Here is a 21,845-nt window from a genome sequence, read left to right as displayed (position 1 = left end):
TGATTGGATACTGATTGAGAAGTTATTGTTTGGTTTAGGAGAGAAGTTTATTGAAGGTGATTTCTAGATAGTAAAGTGGCATACCAATTCGTTTATTCAAGGTACGTACAAGTTACGAAACCTTGCTTTTAGGTGCATGTTTAAGGACTTGGAAAACTTAGAATCATGTTAGGAACTTGTGGATTGATTGAAATTGTATGGTAGTAATTGTGATTAATGTTTGATTTGTCAGTTGGTTTTGATTCAAGTATGAGGATTGTGTATTAATTTAACTTGTAAGTATTATTTATGCATTAACTTTGCAAGATGCGCTTAGAGGCAAAGGTATGTGAATATGTGGAATGATTTATTTATTACTCATTCATGATTATTGAAATAGGATGAGTAACGGAAGAATTCAGGTCTTATAAGACGAGGTTAAGGTTTTGGGGTGCCTTATTCACTCAAGGTGTTTATACACCGAGGTAGTTAAAGGAATAAATAATAAATGTTGCTTATCGCTAATAAATCAAGAATTGAAATTGGAAAGTTGTTTTACTTGATTGAATTGATATTGGATTGATTGTATTGTTTGCATATGAGTCATCACCAAGTCTAAACCTGTAAATCACGTAAAGTGCAAGATGGATGAGCAATAAAACTCTGGATTGGTGCACTTCTAGAGTAATGACAATCAGGGTAGGGGTACACGGGGTATTAGTCGTGTACTTTTCTCGAGGCCGTCTGATCTACGAGTCTCTTATTTCAAATATATTTTAAAAACTAGGAGTTAGGTGAGATCTCATACTAACTACGGTCACGGAGTCGCGCCCTGGTCGTTGGATGTTTATTGATGTTTCCAAAGGAGGCATGGGGTTTTTCTTTTATTGATGTTCCAAATGGAGCATGGGTTGGACAACCTTGTCTATTGCGTAATCCAATGAATAAAAATAATGATTTACCAATTATTAATTAATGGAGTCTTAGTAATATAAATAGTCGAGTCATGTGTCGAGTCTATAAACTAATGATGCGTGATGATTGATTATTAGTAGCATGTTAAGGATTTCTTTTATGCTTTGCAGCTTGTATGTACTCAGCTTTGCTGATTGTGTGCTTTGCGTGTCTTTCTTTGGTCATGGCCTTCGCCTTTCAATGACCCTGTGACGATCCAATTTTTACACTTGTAATATTGGGGAGCAGATTAACCACAGGCTTTTACATGTTCAGAACTTGCATCAAGGTAGTGGGATTTTGAGTGGAGTGTTGATTACCATTCACAGTTTACTTTATTTCTTTCTTTTGAATTAATTTAGACTCGGTTTCATTTACCTATCACTTTTATTATTTTGGGTTTTGAATAAGAGCCTTAGAGGTTCCAAGTTGTAAGATTTAATTTGGTTTTGAAACTTATTTATAACTGAGTTAGTTTTTCCGCTGCTATTTTCTGATAAAGCCTTAACGTTTGAACACGTGGCGGTTGCACTCCAGTAATTCTCTTGGATTTTGTTCAGGGTATTTACAGGTTTTAAGAGATAATTATTAGGGTGTTACATTTTTTCAATTCTCAAAAGTTTAAACAAACGTCAGATTTCACACAAAAACTTTAATATATAAAATGACAGTAAATGCAACAGACTCAGAAGATTCTCACTCAGTTATGACAAGATCCAACTGCAAACGATCAATTTGAGCAGCACCAAGAAGTCTATCAGGCGTCATATTATAGTCCCCTGTGTAGACAATCGCTTTATCTCCCACCCTTGCATAAAACATTGCAGCACCAATAACCTAGGAATTCTATTATGTGTCAGGAATTGAAGAGCAAAATGTGGGGGGTCTAAGCTCAAAGTAATAATTCGAATGAAGGGAAGTAAATCAAGGCAACAATTGGAAACATTCAAAGTAAGACACTTTATTTCAGTAGCAGTACAGTCAAGAGCACCCGGATCTAATAAATACAAATTGTGCAAATATTTGATTTCGGGTTGTTAAGACACAGAATACAGGTGCAGAAGAGTTTTTTTAAACCAATTGAAAGAGCCAACACCAGAAAAATGCATCAGTGCACCAGAGTTCTCATGAATCGTCGGATGATCAAGTAAAATTTGATACGATCAAGTCGTGATGTACGGTGTGACAATCAACAAATCTGGCAGGGGCAATAAAACTCTCGACAGAAGGCACTTACAGGCACAGAAAATGAGAAGACATCATAGAGGCAATGAGGACAAACTAAAGTTTCAGTTAAACTATAAAAAACACAATGTCCAAGCCACAGCTAAGATGAAGGGTTCTTATCCTTCTAAATCCTACGTCTTCTTTGAGCCTTTCATTGAACCCCTCCTCCGCGTCAAGAAGCTAAGCAAATTTCCCAATCATCTATCATATCAAAAGGGCTTTACACCATATGATCATATCAAAAGGGCTTTACACCATAATAAAAATAATAAAAGAAAGAAAAAGGAAAGCAAAAAGAAAAGCTTTTTTTTAATGATCATAACAAATCAATGCTTGTATCACCCAAAAGCTTTTAAAGATCTATTTGACCAACAGATTGCTGTGTCAAACCTTATCTCACCCGTGTCTCAAACAAAAACTCTTCTCCAAGTGGACATATACGTGGCTTGAATTACCTATAAACAGGAACTAACAGTCTAAAACTACAAAAATGGTTTTAGTCAAATTAATATTACAAAACTTGAAGCATTAAGTAATAACATAAAGGAATGACGCCATATGTCTGTCTTGACAAATAAGTAATATTTACTTCACTTTCTTTCAGGACTTAATTACTAATTTCATATCACATTAGACCACACTAAATACAATCATATCAGACCTTACAAGTTAATGCATCATGATCCCTCCATCTCTAAAAATAGCACATACAGGGTAAAAAGTAAATATCATCACCTAATTTACGTTGAGCAAAACATAACCTATACATATGAATAAAAAAGACTAACCATACTATATCTATTACTCCATAATTTCAAATAGGCAAAAGGATAGATTAAATTCTCACATGACCAGCATAGTAGGCACGAATTTCGAGATCTTCATCAACCCAGATAGTTTGCTTCAAGTCGACTGCTATAACTGCAAAGATATAGCAGAAGTTATACTTGTTAAACTTGCTAACTTTCTATCATTTGGAACTTACAGATGGTGAAACATAACCCAAAAAATCCAACAAATGTAATTAATCCTGGTAAGTAACAAGATTCAATAACATAAGTACAAGATCATGGCTGCCACTAACCTGCATAGTTCTAATTTGTATTTGCACACGCAGAGCTTGCTTTAAAGATGAAATTTTAACTTACGCGAACAATAAAATTAAATTAAGGTGTTGTGAACAGGTCAAGACAATGGGAATAAAACAATAAGGTGGCATCATGAAACCACATTCTTTAGTAACTTTCCAGTTGTGTTTGTTTCTTTCTTTCATTCTCAAAGCATAAATCATCTTGCTGATCCAAATGAAACCAAAAGGTACCAAAGGAATAATTTGACAATGACCATTACCCTATTAAAGTTTTAGCTTTCAAGAAAAATCTTTAAGTTACCATGTATAAAGCACATAAGAAGATGGACACTATCTTGAGCAACAAATAGTGCTCAGGTTGGTTATAAAAGTAACAACCGCGTCTCTTATGATAGCTTATAAGAAAACATTTGTCAGACTTTGATGCATATTTATCAAACATAAGTCTCTTGACATAAACTTCACAAACCCAAATCTTTAGAAAAGACAACAAAGACTTTATCCTCGTATTAGTTGCAGAAGTAATACCCTTTTGTCCTTTATGGATAGTGCACAAAAAGTAACTTGTCAAACTTTGCTGCAAGTTTGTGAAACATAAGTGTCTTGACATAAACTTGCAACCCCAAACCTTTACACTTTGTTTGGATTGAAGGAAATGGAGAGAAGGGATGGATTATCTTTCATTTGGATAACAAATAAGGAAGGAAGGGAGTTGGAGGGGAGAGAAAGGGAGGGATTTAATTGTACAAAATTGATCTCTCCAACAATTGAGAGATTTAGAAGGAAAACTCATCTTTCTTCCCTCTCTTTCACTCCCCTCCCCTTTTTTTCTTTCCCAATTCCATATCCAAATACACCGTTAGAAAAGATAACCTCAGAGATTTCCCTGTCTATAATTCATATGAAGTCTTTTCAACAACTTTTAACGGAACACGATTCAGCAAGAGTACACATCATTGACCAAACCATATTTAATAGAGTTATATTCCTCTTGAACAATCCATTCCATTAAGGCATTCCATAGTGTGTCAAATTTAGAAATATATTGTATTCTATCACATGATCATCGAATTCATGGCTTAGACATTCAACCCACGATCATAATATTCTTGCCAAGTTCATTCTCTACTTCATTTTATAATTCTTAGAGCTTGACAAACTAGATTAATTTGACATTAGGTAGACATAGCCACATCTACTAACTTCACCAGTAAACGTGATGAAATAGTAGAAACAGTCAAACAACCTCTAGTAATGGAGCTCATAAGGCCATAAACGTCTCTATGTATTAAGCCTAGTAGCTCACTTGTTTTTCTCCTAACTTGGTGAAAAAAAGTAGCTTTGTCATTTTGCCAAACAAACAAGATTCACAATTATAAATTGGCTGTAAGTCAAAATATTCAAGAACGCATGAGTTTTATGTTTATATGGCATAATTAACAATGTCACACATATGTGATATCCAATCAATATTCTTAACTCTTTTAGTAATTGGTATTGTCTTTTTTGAATTTCACCATGGTCTATATGTTCTTTGCAGGATGGCATTAAAACCAAATACCAATAATACGTGCTTTGCAGGATGGCATTAAATAACTAGTATATAACATTAGCAAAAAAATACCAAAAGGGCTAGGAATATTGATCTTGACATCTCATTTGTGTGATCAATTACTCCCTCCGTTTCGTATATATCGCAAAACTTTCCTTTTATCTTTGTTTCATACTAATTGCAACACTTTTATATTTGGAAAGGACCTACCATTATTTTATAATTTCTCTCTCCCACTAAGCCCAGTTTCACAATTATTTTATTATTTCTCTTTCCTACCAACCCTACTTATACTACTTTTTTATTATTTCTCTCTCCTACCAATAACACTTTATATTATAAAAAATCCTCTTTTGGGTCTCACCCTATATATTTTCTTAAACTTTGTGAACACCCTAGTGTTGCGATTAATACGAACCGGAGGAAGTAGGCCACATAAACATAAAATTACGTAGGATGGTATTAATTGCTAACCTTATTTGTGCGGCTGAATGATAAAGAAAACTTTATCCAAGCTAGGAGAAAGAGCCACATTTGACAGATTTTCCCACCATCTTATATATATTAAGAATGATGATGCAATCAGAATTCAATGACACAAACTGAGCCACAATGAATACGAAACTATAAAGCTTGAAAACAAGAGCAGGATAAAGAACAACAGCAACATAATTCACAGTTGCTTCTCTGTTGCAACAAGATTTTTTTGTCAGAAGCATATGAAAGCTAAGGACCACATAAAACTACAGCTTAATTCAAGAATTATACCAACATTTCTAGCAATATAACTTAAGGACCCAGAGAGTTTTTTTTTAAAAAAAAAAGGTCCCAAGAGGTGAAAAGTACAAAAGGCAGTCGCTATTTGTATGCTAAACTCTATAATGTTGTCAATAGTGACTTAAAGTACCTTTCTCCATACAGGACTTGACATGTTCTGGAGTAAATTGCCCTGCATCAGCCTCTTGATCAACCATACGTTTACAACTCTCCTCCAACATTTGAGGAGCCAATGCTTTTGTCGGATGCTGTAAGGCAAGCATTTTCATAGAGAACAAATTATCAATGAGTAATAGAGGGAAAAAATGGGGTACATAGGATGAAATAAAACCCCATAAGAGCAAAAGGACAAGAGGTAAGAAAAGGGACAAAAATATCTACATACAAAGAGTCATATATTTCATTTTTCCCTCAAAAAAAAAAAAAAAAAAAAAGTCATATATTTCATTTTGCATAGCTTGAGGTTGGGATTTTATATTAACCGATGAAGTTCCAAAATTTTCAAAACCTGAAGTGAATGAAATGCAGCTACCTATTACCAACAAATTATCCTTCTTGCAATTAGCAGTAAAAGCATGTCATAGATAACTCATCAAGCACAAAACTAGTCCATGTATGGTCGTTTTTATCGTTGGCAAGAAAATGACAATTCGTAACAGTATAAATTGGCATCAAAACTCTAGGTTAGTACAAAAAGGCCATGCGAATGGCCAGATTTTCCTAAGAAGTGTTACATATGTAGATATAGTCACCAAAACATTAGGAGAATTTTACTTCGAATCTCAGTAAAGACATGTTGCAAGAACGAGATATTTTATGGAGTTCTTTCCACTAATTATGATAGTTGAGTGTTAAGAAGGCTTCTCAAAATAATTCCACTTGGATTATTCTCCTCTCCTATGAGACAAAAGATTTACACAACTCATGAAATAATTATCAATTGTATACAAGGGGGAATGAGAGAGACTATGTAAACAAAACCCCATGAGAGGGTGATTTATATTGCTAGGATAATCTCAAGAACAAAACCAGTAGAATGTAATTCAGTATAATAGTTTTATTGTTCTTGGCATACCGTCATATAAATAGGTCCTGAAAACCCACAAACTTCAGTGAAGTAAGGAAGTGCTCCAATATGATCCGAATGACTACAAAATCCATACAAAAAAAAAAAAAAAAAAAAAAGAGTCAAGCAATAATATAACATATACAATTTGAAGCAAATAATCCATACATGAAGCAATAATAATCCTACTATCTAGATTACTAGATACATAGATTAATATCATTTTCAATGACAATAAAAGTCCAAATGTTTATCAATTTATACAGTCATATCCATCTAAATATTCCAATTTATACCCTATTGTTCACACACAAGTATCAAACACAGCCATTAAATATAATTTCTGCATGATTTTTGTCTAAAATAAAGTGCCCCAATGTCACACTACCAATATATCATATCTGAGAGTGTCCAATATCTAACACGGGAATGACTAAGCTGAAATGAAAAGTCGGAATAACATAGACAAAACTCGATTTCAAAACCATAAGCAACAACAAAACAACCACATATATAAGCAATTACAGATAAAGGGCATACGCATGAGTAATAATTACGCAGGAGAGAATATCATCAAAATGACCCGACTTGGAGAGAAGAGAGAAATCAGGGTAACGTTGAAGGTCGCGATAACCCATATGCATTCCACAATCAAACATGATTTTTTTGCCATTGATATTGACTATAACACAGCTTTTCCCAACTTCTTGCCCAGCACCTAATTAGAGATTAACAACAACAATTAACTAATTGATCAAAATACTACCTACATTTCAATTTATTTGCAACATTTACCATAAATGAATACTTCAAATTATTTGCAACAAATGTTTCCTTTCCTTTTTTTTACTTGTCACTTCTTTCTATATCGCTCCTCATCACATGCAACTTTATTTTTCGCTCACCATTTAACACTCAAAAACAAATTCACCTAAATGTTGGTAAACATCACATTGTTGCAAATAAATTGAAACGGACGTAGTAGTAAAATAGCAAAGATTTAACTCATATAGTGTGACTGTGTGAGTGAAGAATGAGATTACCAAGTATAAGACAATCGATTGCCATAGTTTTTCGCAGTAGTCGATAATGAAGCAGCAGCACTGCAGAAGGTGAGCAAGAGTGATCTTGGTTAACTCAATTATCAATTGCAGCAAAACAACACTAAAACAGATTATTACACCGAAATTCTCGAAAATTTGCTGGACGAATAAGAGGAGTTTTAATAATTTTATGGATTTAGCAACCAAATTTAATTCAAGTATCAAAATTAGGCATAAAAAATCGCAAAGAAATTCTTCTCGTTTAAGAATATCAACGTATGCACATTGAAAAATGCTAGCAACAAAATCGCTTGTTATAATCTTGAGTAATTATAACGAATAGTTCAATAGTCCACCTTAGAACTAGAAGAACCCTAAATCGACTATACTGACAATAGTTCAATAGTAATTATAACGAAAAATTCATAGTAGCCGAAATTGACAATGCTGGTAATTAATGTGAAATTGATACTCAATGATTAAAATGAAGAAGAAAACATTTTACCTAAGGAGGTGCTTCAATGGAGAAAAGACGGCTCACAAGCCGCTTCAATGGAGGATTTAGAGTACGCTTCAATGGAGGAGTGAGAGCATGAGAGGGAGAGGTGGTGCAGCGGGAACTGAGCACAAACGTGAAAAAACCCCAAAGAGGGGTATTGAAAAAGAGGAGTTGAGAGGCATCTAAGTCAAGGGTATTTTTGTCATTTTTCTTTTATATAGGGGTAGTTTTGTCATTTCATCTATTTAAAACAAACAAAAAGCGTAGCTGTGATTTAAAAATATTGTAAACTAGATGGAGCTCGTGCGATACACGGTTTGTTTGAACTATTTAAAACATTTTTTTATTTATGTGTTAAAATTTATTACATATTAAGATAATACTAGATGAAGCCCGTGCGATGCACGGGTCGATCTATTTTTTTTAAAAAAAAATATTTTTCATATTTATGTGATTACATTTGTTATTTTATTAGTTGTACACTTGTACGTAATATATCATTTTCTTCGTATTTGTTTTAAAATATTTGATAAACTTCATAATCTCGAAAGATAATATTTCGTATTTAATTAATGTAACCATTAAAATCTCATTGGTCAATTATGCTTATGTGACACTTGAATTATTTATTGGATATAACTATAATTTATAATCTTACGTGGCACGTTAACTAATCTTAGGTGGCATAATCCTATTGTAGCGTTTTAAAAATATTAATCCTGTGTGGCGCTCTAATAATTTTTTAAAAATAAAAATCCTATGTGGCGCTCTAAAATCTCGGGAAAAAACTCCCCTTTATATATATATATATATATATTAGATTTTACATTTAATTAGTTTAAACTTAAAAATTTCATTCGCCAATTTTGCTTACGTGGCATTTGAATTATTCAATTTTAAAAGAAAATAAAAATCTCTTATTTGATTGGATACAACTAAAATTTAAAATCTTATATGGCGTGCTAAAAAATTAAATCCTACGTGGCTCTCTAAAAACTCAGGAAAAAACTCCCCTTTATATATATATATATATATATATATATATATATATATATATTAGCTAGAGAAATACTCGTGAATATCGGTCTAAGACCAGACCAGACCAAAAACCAAAAATTATGATTTTAAGAACCGAAGATCGGACCGATTAAGCAAGGACCGAACCCAGACCGGACCGCTTTGGACCGATTTAAGAATTTTTTTTAATAAAATACTAAATTTTTTAATAAATTATGGTAAACGCAAAAAAAGTAAAGGAAAAAATATATTATAACGTCATTTTTACGTCTTTTTTGTATACTTAGTACAAAAAAACTTATAATGTTAAAGTTTTCTAAACTTATTAAGGATAATTTTAACCATTATTTAAGGTTTCACTCATATTTTTAATAAAAAAATTGATCCGGTCCAAACCGGTTTTATAGGGTTTTGGACCGGACTGAAGTCCGGAAAAATGATTTTCAAGACCCGAAGACCGGACCAATTGATTCGGTCCGGTCCGGTCCGAGGTGGTCCGGTCCATTTTTTCGGTCCGATTTATAAACACCCCTACTCGTAATTTTTCTTCCGGATTCTTTCAAAAAAAAAAAACTTGACTTTTCTCCGGGAAAATAGAGAGACATACCATGAATAATAACACGGATCACTTACAAAAGAGTCGAAAGGCAATTTGACCCAAAAATTTGTCTTAAACTAAGCCACGATATATCTAAACCAAACCTATTTAACCAACTTGAAGTTTATTTACAAACCCTTACATACTAGCGTAGGTGAGAACGAGGAATAGCTAAAGTGGTTAGAGCTTCCTTCCCGATTTCAGTAGATCCTGAGATCGATTTTCACCCCTGCCCTTGTGGCTCTCTAAACACCAAAAAAAAAAAAAAAAAAAAAAAAAAAAAAAAAAACATCCTAGGGGCCTGTTCGCATTTACTGAACTGATTGGAACTGAACTGAACTGAACTAAACTGAGCTAAAATGAATATTTTATGAGAGATGGAAATTAGGAGCTGAACTGAACTGAATTGATTGGAGCTGAGCTGAACTGAACTGAACTGATTGGAGTTGAACTGAACTGAAATTAAGTAAATGTGAACAGACCCTAGATTGTATTTTCTTAAAAGAAGTTCCAAAATGATGTGCGTATTTCAATTTCATTCCATTTATATATTGTATTTTCGGACCATAATACCCTTAATTCTCACTTTTATTCCCCAAAAATTTCTCTTTTATATTTTATTGAAAAATGCAATAAATACACCAATCAATAAAGTTGACAATGACACACGACAAAATATCAATACTACACGGTGGTTTATAAAATAGTCAAATAATTCAAATCAAACAATCACTGATAATTAATAATTATTAGTTATTATTGTAAATATGGAAGAAATCTAAAACAATAGTATAAAAGATGACAAGTAAGACCGAAAAATTTATCTTACAAACAAAGGAACAAAACGGTATGTCGTGATGCAAATCACTAACTTGAAAACAAAATTTCGGCGAAACCATGGTGCTCAATTGTATTCGTCGGCACGTTCCCTAAGGTTAACACACCACTTCCACACAAAGGCACTTTTGGGTGGAAGGTTGGAGTCAAGTATCTTATGCCCAAAGAGAGATGTGTTTTAGCTATTGTGTTTTATTATTTTCAAGTGTATGAAATCAGAAAATTAAGTCTTCCATTTATAGAGAAGGATGGAAGAACATAGAAGATCATAGAATAAATCAGAATAAAGATGAAGATTTAATCACCATAATCATCTTCTTAAGTGTGGGGATTATAAGGAATCAAAAGAGTATAAGAAAGGAATCCAAGAAGAAGGCTAAAAGAAGCTCAAGAACTCGGTATGTATCCCATGTGCCCAGACCGGGCGCCTAACCGGGCGAGATCGCTAAGCCAAAAATGATTCTCGCGCCCGACCGAGCGAGCTTGCCCGGTCTACCCGGGCATAAGAGAATTCTCCGTTTTTCTTGAAAATTAGTTTATACCTTTTTCCGCCCTGCGAGGGCGGAATTGCCCTGGCAGCCAAGGCAAGCAAGAAATCGAAAATATTCTCCTTTACACTTGTTTTTTTTCTTCCTTTAACACAACAATCCCCCACTAAAGGGAGAGAAAAAGACCAAAAGAATATTAGAAGCAACATATTGGGCATAAGAGGAGATCAATACATAACACTTAGATATTACATAAGTAATTTGAAATTTAGCGTGTAGTGAGATAAGGCAATGAATTACAAGTATAAGGGTGGACAAACCTTGAAGCCCTTAGACCCTTAATCAAAGAATGGACGGACCTTGAAACTCTAAGATTCAATCCAAAACCCCCACATCACATACATCACTCCAAACATACTTGAACCCCGTGAAGAGATGTACTTATTTATAGCCAAGCATGCAAATTCACCTTAGGTCTAGTGGAGGCTCTAGAAAACCGGCCAAAGTTTTCATAGAAGATGGCTAGCCTTCACAACCACATAGGTGAATCCTTAGGAGTGTGTCTCCATAGCACAAGGACCCATTAAGAGGTAAAGAACTCAACCTTACAAACAAAAACAAATATTACAAACAACATCACCATAGGAATTAGGAAAAATGTAATGTATTATATGGCTTAAGTCCAATTCCCCTCGATGATTCATCAACTTGCTTTCTTGTCAATCCGCCAAGTTCTTTTCGGACCTCACATAGTCCAATGCAATCACTCCATTTTTGAGAAATTGTCTCAACACTTTGTGTCTCATACGAATATGTCTCTTTTTGCCATTGTAGTTGCTATTGTTTTCCACTCCAATTGCCGCTTGAGAATCACAATGTATAGACACCAATGATGAACTCTTCCCCCACAATGGAATGTCAACTATGAGGTTCCGAAGCCATTCGGCTTCATGACTTGCCAACTTAAGAGCAATAAGTTTATATTCCATGGTGGAGCGAGCTAGACATGGTTGTTTTGACGACTTCCATGAAATAACACCTCTACCTAAAACAAAATATAACCACTAGCAGAAGATATTTCATCATTATCGGTTACCTAATTAGAATCACAATAACCTTCCAAAACATTTGGAAAACGATTAAAATGTAAACATACATTCATAGTACCTTTGAGATACCTTAATAACTGATGAAGTGCAATCCAATGGTTTTGACTTGGATTGTGAGTATATTTACTAAGTTTACTTACCGCATAGGCAATATCGGGTCGTGTGCAATTCATTAGAAACATCACGCTACCAATTACCCTTGCATAGAGCTCTTGAGATACACTTGGACCCTTGTTCTTCTCAAGCTTTAAGTTGGGATCATATGGTGTAGTGCTAGGCGCCACATCAAAATTAAAGAATCAAACTTCTCAAGTATTTTTTCCACATAGTGATATTGACTCATGGAAAAACCACTCTTGGTCTTCCTTAAACAAATTCCAAGAATCACATCGGCTTCTCCCATATCCTTCATTTCAAACTTAGTGGAAAGCAAAGCCTTAGAATCATTCACAACACCAAGATTAGTACCAACAATAAGCATATCATCAACATATAAACAAATTATAACACATGATGATCCAAAGTCTTTAGAATACAAACAAGAATCCGAAGAATTAGCCACATATAACCACAACTCCTAAGGGTGCTATATATCAAACTTCTCAAACCATTGCTTAGGAGCTTGCTTAAGACCATAGAGAGACTTTCTAATTTTACACACTTTATGTTCTTGTCCCTTCACCACAAAACCCTCCGGTTGAGTCATATAGATTTCTTCTTCAAGGTCTCCATTAAGAAAAGTCTTTTTGACATCCATTTGGTGAACCACTTAGTCATGAATTGCCGCAAGGGCTACCAAGGTTCTAATGGTGACTATCTTAGTCACGGGGGAATAGGTGTCAAAGAAATATATACCTTCTTTTTGGGTGAAACCTCTAATGACAAGTCTAGCTTTGAACTTATTCTCTATGGTTCCATCAGGTCTAAGTTTCTTCTTGAAAATCCACTTACAACTTATAGTCTTAGAACCCTTAGGCAATTCACGAAGATCCCAAGTGTGATTGTACATGATAGAGTCTAGTTCATTCTTAATGGCCTCTTTCCAAAAACTAGCATCTATGGACCTCATTGCCTCATCATAAGTCTTAGGGTCTTCCTCTAAAAGAAACAAAGACACTATATGCTCACTTAAAGAATCCACATCAAAATCTTCTACAAGGAAAGAATTAAAGTCAAGAAATCTGGTCCAAAAGAAGACTCTACTCTAGGTCTCTTAATTCTCCTAGGTTCAACTTCTACCACTTTAGTAGAGAAAGAGGGGAGACTAGAACTAGGCATAAAATCAACTTGGGGAACATTCATATTTGACTTACCAACATGCATATCAACATTAGAACGAAGACAAAGTCATAGGAAAAATGTGCTCAAAAAATACCGCATCTCTAGCTTCACAAATTGTTTTATCACTTGATAACATGAACCTATAGGTTGCACTATTATGAGCATATCCAATGAACACACAGTCAAAATTTTTAGACCACCTTAGCCAAACACCTTTAAAATACTAAAAAAATGGACTATAGCCCTTCCAAATTTCATAGGGGGTTTTATCTAACTTCTTATGGGGCACTTTATTGAGTACATAACAAGCAGAAAGAACCGCTTCTCCCCACAAGTTATCGGATAAACCGGAACTAAGAGGCATGGCATTTATAGTCTCTTTTAAAGATTTGTTCTTTCTTTCAGCAATGCCATTTGATTGGGGTATGTAAGGTGGACTAGTTTCATGTATGATGCCGTTGGCTTCACAAAAATCCTTTAAAGAATCATGTCCATATTCACCACCTCTATCGGTTCTAACTCTTTTGATTTTAAGGTCTAATTAATTTTCAACTTCGGCTTTGTACTTTAAAAATGCACTTTCGGCTTCATCCTTTGTTTTAAGAAAATACACTTTAGTATAAAGAGAAAAATCATCAACAAAAGTAATATAATAATTTTTCCACCCCTACTAGAGCAATTTTTAAAGTCCGCTAAATCCGAATGAATCAATTCAAGTAATTTGGTACTTCTTGAGACCACTTGTTTGAAAGGTTTCTTAGTATGTTTGTCCTCAACACAAATATGACATTTGTCAAGTTTGTCATCCATTGAAATATTAATCAAATTCATGTCCTTTAACCTTTTCAAATAAGAAGATTTCAAGTGACCCAAACGATTGTGCCAAACATCCAAAGACTCAACAATATAAGCAAAAGAAGTACTTCCATTCTCATTCATAACATTCAAAACAAACAAGTCATTATTGAGGTAACCTTTTCCAACAAAGTCTCCATTCTTAGTCATTACAATCTTGTCGACCTCAAACACAAGTTTTAGGCCGGCTTTGTTGAGAAGGGATCCCGAAACAAGATATCTCCTAAGAGAAGGGACATACAACACATTAATTAAAAATAAAGTTTTTCCGGAGGTGAGTTTGAGATGGACCTTTCCTTTGCTAAGGACTTCGGCGGTGATACTATTGCCCATGTAGACATGATCACCATCGGTAACATTTCAAACTCAGTCATCAAGGCCTTATTAGCACAAAAGTGCCTAGATGCCCCGGTGTTCAAAATCCACTCCACTTTGTTCTCAACCAAGTTGGCTTTCACAATACTATTAGCAATAGACATAATTTCGTTTTCAAATTATTGTAAATATGGAAGAAATCTAAAGCAATAGTATAAAAGATGACAAGTAAGACCGAAAAATTAATCTTAAAAACAAAGGAAAAAAACGGTGTGTCGTGATGCAAATCACTAACTTGAAAATCGAAATTCTGGTGCAACCACGGTGCTAAATTGTATTCGTCGGCACGTTCCCTAAGGTTAACACATCACTTCCACACAAAGGCACTTTTGGGTGGAAGGTTGGAGTCAAGTATCTTATGTCCAAAGAAAGATGTGTTGTAGCTATTGTGTTTTATTATTTTCAAGTGTATGAAATCAGAAAATTAATTAAGTCTTCCATTTATAGAGAAGAATGGAAGAACATAGAAGATCATAGAAGAATCTCTTGCATCAATGAGGGGTGAATAAATCAGAATAAAGATGAAGATTTAATCACCATAATCATCTTCTTAAGTATGGGGGTTATAAGGAATCAAAAGAGTACAAGAAAGGAATTCAAGAAGAAGGCTAAAAGAAGCTCTAGAACTCGGTATCCCACTGTAGACACCCATTTGTGTCTCCCCAAAACCAAACCCAGTGATGAGTACCTTTCGCGTCGAATCATAATCAAATGAAGCGAAAGTGTGGAAAGTTTAGTGTTGCGGAAAGTTTTAATTTTCTTTTCTCTTCACTGTACTACTACAAAAACAGGCTTAGAGAACGGTTAAACTAAGCTTTATAAAACGCCTTAGGACCGTTCTTCTGCTAAGCGATGTGTAAAGTTTATAGATCGGGTGAAATAGGCGTTTTATATGCACAATAATAGAGAACTGTCCTTAGGTACAACCGTTGTCTTTTCCCTTCTTAAAATCTAAAAATGAGGAAGGGATAGACAACTGTTCTCCAATTTAACAGTTCTATATTCCTTCACTAAAGAGAACGGTTATGTAACCCAACAGTTCTGTATTATTTATGTTTTTTTTTTTAGAAAAAATCTAAAATATCAACGCTTTCTACTTTGGTATATTAATGGTAACTAGTAAGCATCTTATATTTCCTATTACCAATAAAGATTAATATTCAATAAATAATTTCACCAAAAAAAATCCCATGAACATCTTTATCACCCAACTATCGAAACATCATAAAGTATATACTCATCCAAAAATCCTTCCATTAATTTACAAATATACTGTTTACAAAAAAATGAACTTATTTATAGACAAAAAAAAAAGGATTACATAAACAAAATATTCTTGAACACCTTTCTTCTACTCGTCCTTATTATGAACCTGCAACAACAAACAAAAGTCAATTAGATCGGTAACTTAACAATGCTACAAGATTAAAAAGTGGGAAAAGATACAAAGGCAAATCACTAACATTGATATGCATACACGCTATAAGAACAAAAAAAATCTTGAAATAATTAATTGAAATAAATCATGGAAAGTTATAAATGTAGACAAAAATCAAATGAACGAGAAAACTAGCATAAAAAAAGTATAAGATGTACTCATGTATCTGTACCAAAAAAAAAAATAGCACTAGTCATGTTTAAACATTACGGAGTATTAATTAGTGGATTATATAATCATCATATCACAATATGTAATATATTAACACATTTCTCATACTTATTCTCCAAATGAAATCGAATATCATCATTCCCAGATATAAATAATCAAATAAATAAACGTATCAAATCGCAGATAATGTTTAACATCATCTCAAATAAAAATTATCATAAGTACATCATTATACATATCAATTGAACATAAATTGATAAAAATGAAAAATAAAACCAACAAAAACTTAGATCTAAAAAACAAAAAACAACAAACCAGCGCCACATAGTTCGTTCACCTTCTGCCCATTCTAACCACAAATTTTTAATGTCGAAATCGCTGCTGTTAATTTGGTGAAGCGTGCTCTACATATGGATTGGATTATAACGATGATGATCTCGTAATATGGTTGTCGACATTTCTACTTATGTAAATTAATAGATATATTTTACCCACATTGACAATTATGGATAATTCATCTTAGAAATTTGAAGGTAGGAAGATGATAAGGTGAAGAAAAATTAGAACATTAAATCAAAGAGTATGTTATATACTTGTATGACGGCTAGCTAGAGAAAGGATGAGAGAAGCTAGGGTTTATATTCATTAAAGAAGGAAATGAATTTAAAATTTGAAAAAAGGTTGTGAAACGTGTACTTCAATGGAAAAGGGCTGGATTTCCTAATATTTGCTTAAGAATATAGAACGGTTAGGTGAGCTAACTATTCTCTATTCTTAAATATCTTAATCCACTTTTAATTTTTTTTAAATAGCTAAAAATAATAAAGAGCGGTTAGGTGTGATAATTGTTCTATATTCCTTTTTTACAAAACGCCTACAAGAGAAAAGCGTTTTATTTAGTTTTACAAAACGCCTACCCTAGTTAACCGTTCTATAGGGCGCGTTTCTTATTCTTGTTTTTGTAGTAGTGCTTCTCTCTGTTTTTGAAAACTTATTTTAAGAAAATATTCAATCCAATTTGGTTGGTCCATGATATGGGTCCAATAATAGTGTAGTTGGATGGGGCTTGCCAAGAGCTTTCCAACGATATATTATAAGCCCAATTCCGATGAATATTGAGGAAGTTACGGCCAATTTACTGAACTGGGCCTGGTTTGAGCTTTATATACGGCCCAATGATCTAGAGGAGGGCCTAATATGATTTATCATTCCTAATGCAATTAGGAATGGTTTTAGTCTTCTAGAATCTTCTAGAAGGTTCTTTTCATTCCTAATTCAATTAGCATTGATAAATTGACTTTTGTTGACTTTTCAGAGTTTTAATTAAAATCAAATAGCATTTTCGAGGAAATTATATGATTTTATCCTCCAGTACGGTAAACTTATCTGATTTTCGAAAACGCGTTGGAAATAAGCTTGGCGCCTAACCCCAGGCCTTGGCGCCTGGAACCAGGCCTGGCGCTAGCCATTGGCGTCTGGCGCTAGTGTTGGTGCCTGGCGTCAGTTAGCCAAGGGTGGCGCCAGCTCTGTTTTCTGTGCGTCAGACTCTGTTTTGTTTAATTTATCTTTTTGGCTGATTTTCTCTATAAATATCGTATTAAAAACTCCGTTTTCGATCATCATCTACATCCATCATTCACCTACAATCAGTTTTTCATTCGCAATCATTAATTCTTCATTCATCTTTCTTCTCTAAACTAGCTTTTTACATACAAAATTCCGCATTCGCAATATCTTGAAACACCTAGCCATATTCGAAGTTGCCTTCGCCCTAGACGTGAAAAGTTTTAATTTCTGAGGGTTTGGTCCCAAATCTCTCTTTCAATTATTTAATTTAATTGTTGTTTATTATTTTCCTTGAAGTTACTAACGTGTGTATTTTGTTATTAGAAAGAGGTACGAATCATCAAAGTAAGTACTTTAATGATTTATTGATTTATTGATGTAGAAATCATGTTTATATTGTTATTATGATATTCCTAGTATCATGTCTAGGGTAAATTTAACGTTAAATATGATTGTTGCGATGCTTCCTATGTTCTTCCTAATATTTATGATTGTTAATATCATGTTAGAGTTAAAGATTTGATTTTTATTGCTTAGTGACATGCTAGAGTTTGTTATTAATCTTGTTAGTATCATGCCTAGGATCTTGCTATTATTATGCTTTAATATTAACATGAATATGACTATGATTATAATTGTTATAATTTATGATGATTATGAATATTATTATTATATTTGTGATTATTATAATTATTATTCATGATCATGATTAATTATGTTGCTTGATGCTTATTTATTATTTATTGCTTGATCACACCTTTTATGCATGTTTAAAGGGAATTGGTACTTGTAATCACGCTTAATAAGATAATAAATAATCTTGTTTAGGGTTAATTTGATTATAATTTCAAGTGATTGCCAATAATAGTTTATTTGTGCATTAAATTCAACCAACATAGATAAACAGGTTTAGGGTTAACCTATTGATTGCATGTTAATCAAAAAGCGCACATGAATACGATCAGAATAAAGTAGAGGCCTATTATTAGGGCAAGTTCAATCTCTTTTAGGTTGGATTTGTACCTTCATCCCCGAACCCTTATTTGGTTCTAGACCTTATGGAGTTGACGATCTCTTGGATCGTTAAGGGGTGTAACCTTCACCTCGTGAACGGTTTACAAGTTCCTAAAAAAACTTGTTGGCGACTCTTTTGCTTTATCTTCTTCCCTTTTGGACGCCACCGTACTTTAGTGTATGATCACAGTGGGGTTCAAGCTAGTGGGATTAACGCTTGAACTTTATTCCCTACACCCACGTGCCCGGACCGGGCACCCAACCGGGCGAGATCGCCAAGCCAAAAATGATTCTCACGCCCGACTGGGCGAGCTTGCACGGGCATAAGAGAATTCTCTGTTTTTCTTGAAAATTAGTTTCTACCTTCTTCCGCCCTGCCATGGCAAGCAAGAAATTGAAAAAAATACTCCTTTAAACTTGGTTTTTTTTTTTTTTTTTTTTTTTTCCTTTAACACAACAGTTATTATCTGTGATTGTTTATGAAATACATGTTGTAACACCCCAATAATTCTTTCTTTAAACTTGTGAGTACCCTGAACAAAATCCAAGAGAATTACTGGCGTGCTACTGCCACGTGTTCAAACGTTAAGGTTATATCAGAAATTAGCAGCGGAAAAACTAAATAAGTTATATAAATAAGTTTCAAAACCAATGAATAAAACCAAATTAAGTGTTACAAGTTGGAACCATTAAGACCCTTATTCAAAACCCAACAAAAGTAGTAAATAAATAAACCAGAGTTTAATAAAATTCAAACTTATGAAATGAAATAAACTGCGAACAATAACCAACTCTCCACTCAAAATCCCACAACCCTGATGCGAATGCTGCATGTGTAAGAACCTGTGGTTAATCTGCTCCCTAATATTATTACAAGTGTAAAAATTGGATCGTCACAGGGTCATTGAAAGGCGAAGGCCATGACCAAAGAAAGACACACACAAAAACATGCAATCAGCAAAGCTGAGTACATACAAGTTGCAAAACATAAAAGAAATCCCTAACATGCTACTAATAATCAACCATTACGCATCATTAGTTATATAGATTCAACACACGACTCAACTATTTATATTACTAAGACTCCATTATTTAATAATAGGTAAATCATTATTTTTATTCATTGGATTACACAATAGACAAGGTTGTCCAACCCATGCTCCATTTGGAACATCAATAAAAGAAAAACCCCATGCCTCCTTTCGGAAACATCAATAAACATCCAACGACCACGGGCGCGACTCCGTGACCGTAGTTAGTATGAGATCTCACCTAACTCCTAGTTTTGAAAAATATTTGAAATAAGAGACTCGTAGATCAGATGGCCTCGAGAAAAGTACACGGCTAATACCCCCTATACCCCAACCCCTGATTGTCATTACTCCAGAAGTGCACCAATCCAGAGTTTTATTGCTCATCCATCCTGCACTTTACGTGATTTACAGGTTTAGACTTGGTGATGATTCATATGCAAACAATACAATCAATCCAATATCAATTCAATCAAGTAAAACAACTTTCCAATTTCAATTCTTGATTTATTAGTGACAAGCAACATTTATTATTTATTCCTTTAACTACCTCGGTGTATAAATACCTTGAGTGCATAAGGCACCCCAAAAACCTTAACCTCGTCTTATAAGACTTGAATTCTTCCTTTACTCATCCTGTTTGCATAATCATGAATGAGTAATAAATTAATCTTTACATCAATTGCATACCTTTGCCTCTAAGCGCACCTTGCATAATTAGAGCACAAATAATACTTGCAATATAAAATAGTGCACATCATATGAAATTCACAATGTATAGCCAAACAATTTAACCCAGTCATCCCTATACATGATACTAAGTTTTCGATCCGTCCTTAAACATGCACCTAAAAGCAAGGTTTCGTAACTTGTACGTACCTTGAATAAACGAATTGGTATGCCACTTTACTATCTAGAAATCACCTTCAATAAACTCCTCTCCTAAACCAAACAATAACTTCTCAATCAATATCCAATCAATCAAATTTACAGCAATACTAACTTACTTTAAAACCTTTAAAATCCAAATCAAACATCACTTTAAAACCTTCCCTTTAGTTAAAATTAAAGGTTTTTATATAGTTCTTTAAATTTTCTTCATAAAAACCTTAAAATACACTCTTATACATGAAATTACAGTAAGTTTAAAGTTTAATAAAAATCTTAAAATTATTTAAAAACCCCTAATAATCTCCCTTTTTAATGGGTGATTAAACCCTCTTTATAAAACATCAAAGGTAATACTTAGAAACTATTTTCAGCACTTAAAACTTCAATAAAAACATATATTTGTGGTTAATTAACTTTAAACATAATTAATTTTATTAATCAAACTCAAGGATAATATTTTAAGTATAAAAAAATTTCGTTAAAAATCAAAAACTGCCCGAAAATCATATTTAGAGGCTAAATTTGGCCATGAGAATCAAAATCAAACTTTTTTAAAACGTTGTTTCCACATTAAAAATACTACTTTTTCATCAAAATCGGATGAGTTCAGAACCTGATCGGGATTAAAACGGGATTAATATTAACGAACGGAAATCTTAAAATTAAAACACGAATTTAAGGGTTCAAAATAATCTGGAATTAAGTTAAACTAATTATTAGTTATAATCACCAAAATTTCAAAACATCATTACTATAAAAGCCCTAAATCAATTGTTCATAAAAACCCTAAAATCATGATTTTCAATCAATAATTAAAAACCCTAGGTTATAAAATTTACAAAATCTGAAAATTATGACCATTTATAAAATCTGAAATTATAAAGTTTAATCATCAAAATACAATTTGAAACTAATTAAATTAATTTCAAACAAGAAAATCAAAACCCATATATCAATAATTATAATTGCACAAATTAATAAAGCAAA

General features: G+C 33.4%; 1 protein-coding gene across 2 annotated transcripts in view; it reads right to left on the bottom strand.

The window, feature by feature from the left end:
• LOC145583147 (cleavage and polyadenylation specificity factor subunit 3-II-like) overlaps positions 1-8,305 on the bottom strand; it is a 28,928-nt gene extending 20,623 nt beyond the window's left edge. The window contains exons 1-7 of one of the 2 annotated variants that reach the window (XM_081640313.1): positions 8,194-8,305; positions 7,689-7,748; positions 7,186-7,363; positions 6,655-6,727; positions 5,710-5,827; positions 3,008-3,081; positions 1,634-1,770 (exon numbers count right to left, since the gene is read on the bottom strand). In XM_081640313.1, the coding sequence (XP_081496439.1) occupies positions 1,634-1,770; positions 3,008-3,081; positions 5,710-5,827; positions 6,655-6,727; positions 7,186-7,363; positions 7,689-7,713 (605 nt within the window). In that variant the 5' untranslated portion in view covers positions 7,714-7,748; positions 8,194-8,305. The remainder of the gene's footprint in view (positions 1-1,633; positions 1,771-3,007; positions 3,082-5,709; positions 5,828-6,654; positions 6,728-7,185; positions 7,364-7,688; positions 7,749-8,193) is intronic. The other variant, XM_081640322.1, reaches the window with a different exon arrangement.
• Positions 8,306-21,845: the final 13,540 nt, after the last annotated feature.

Source organism: Chenopodium album, chromosome 2 (genome assembly GCF_948465745.1).
Source record: "Chenopodium album chromosome 2, dcCheAlbu1.1, whole genome shotgun sequence".
NCBI classification, from domain to species: Eukaryota; Viridiplantae; Streptophyta; class Magnoliopsida; order Caryophyllales; family Amaranthaceae; genus Chenopodium; species Chenopodium album.
Note: the sequence above shows the minus strand (reverse complement) of the source record. Positions and strands in the feature narration are given on the sequence as shown.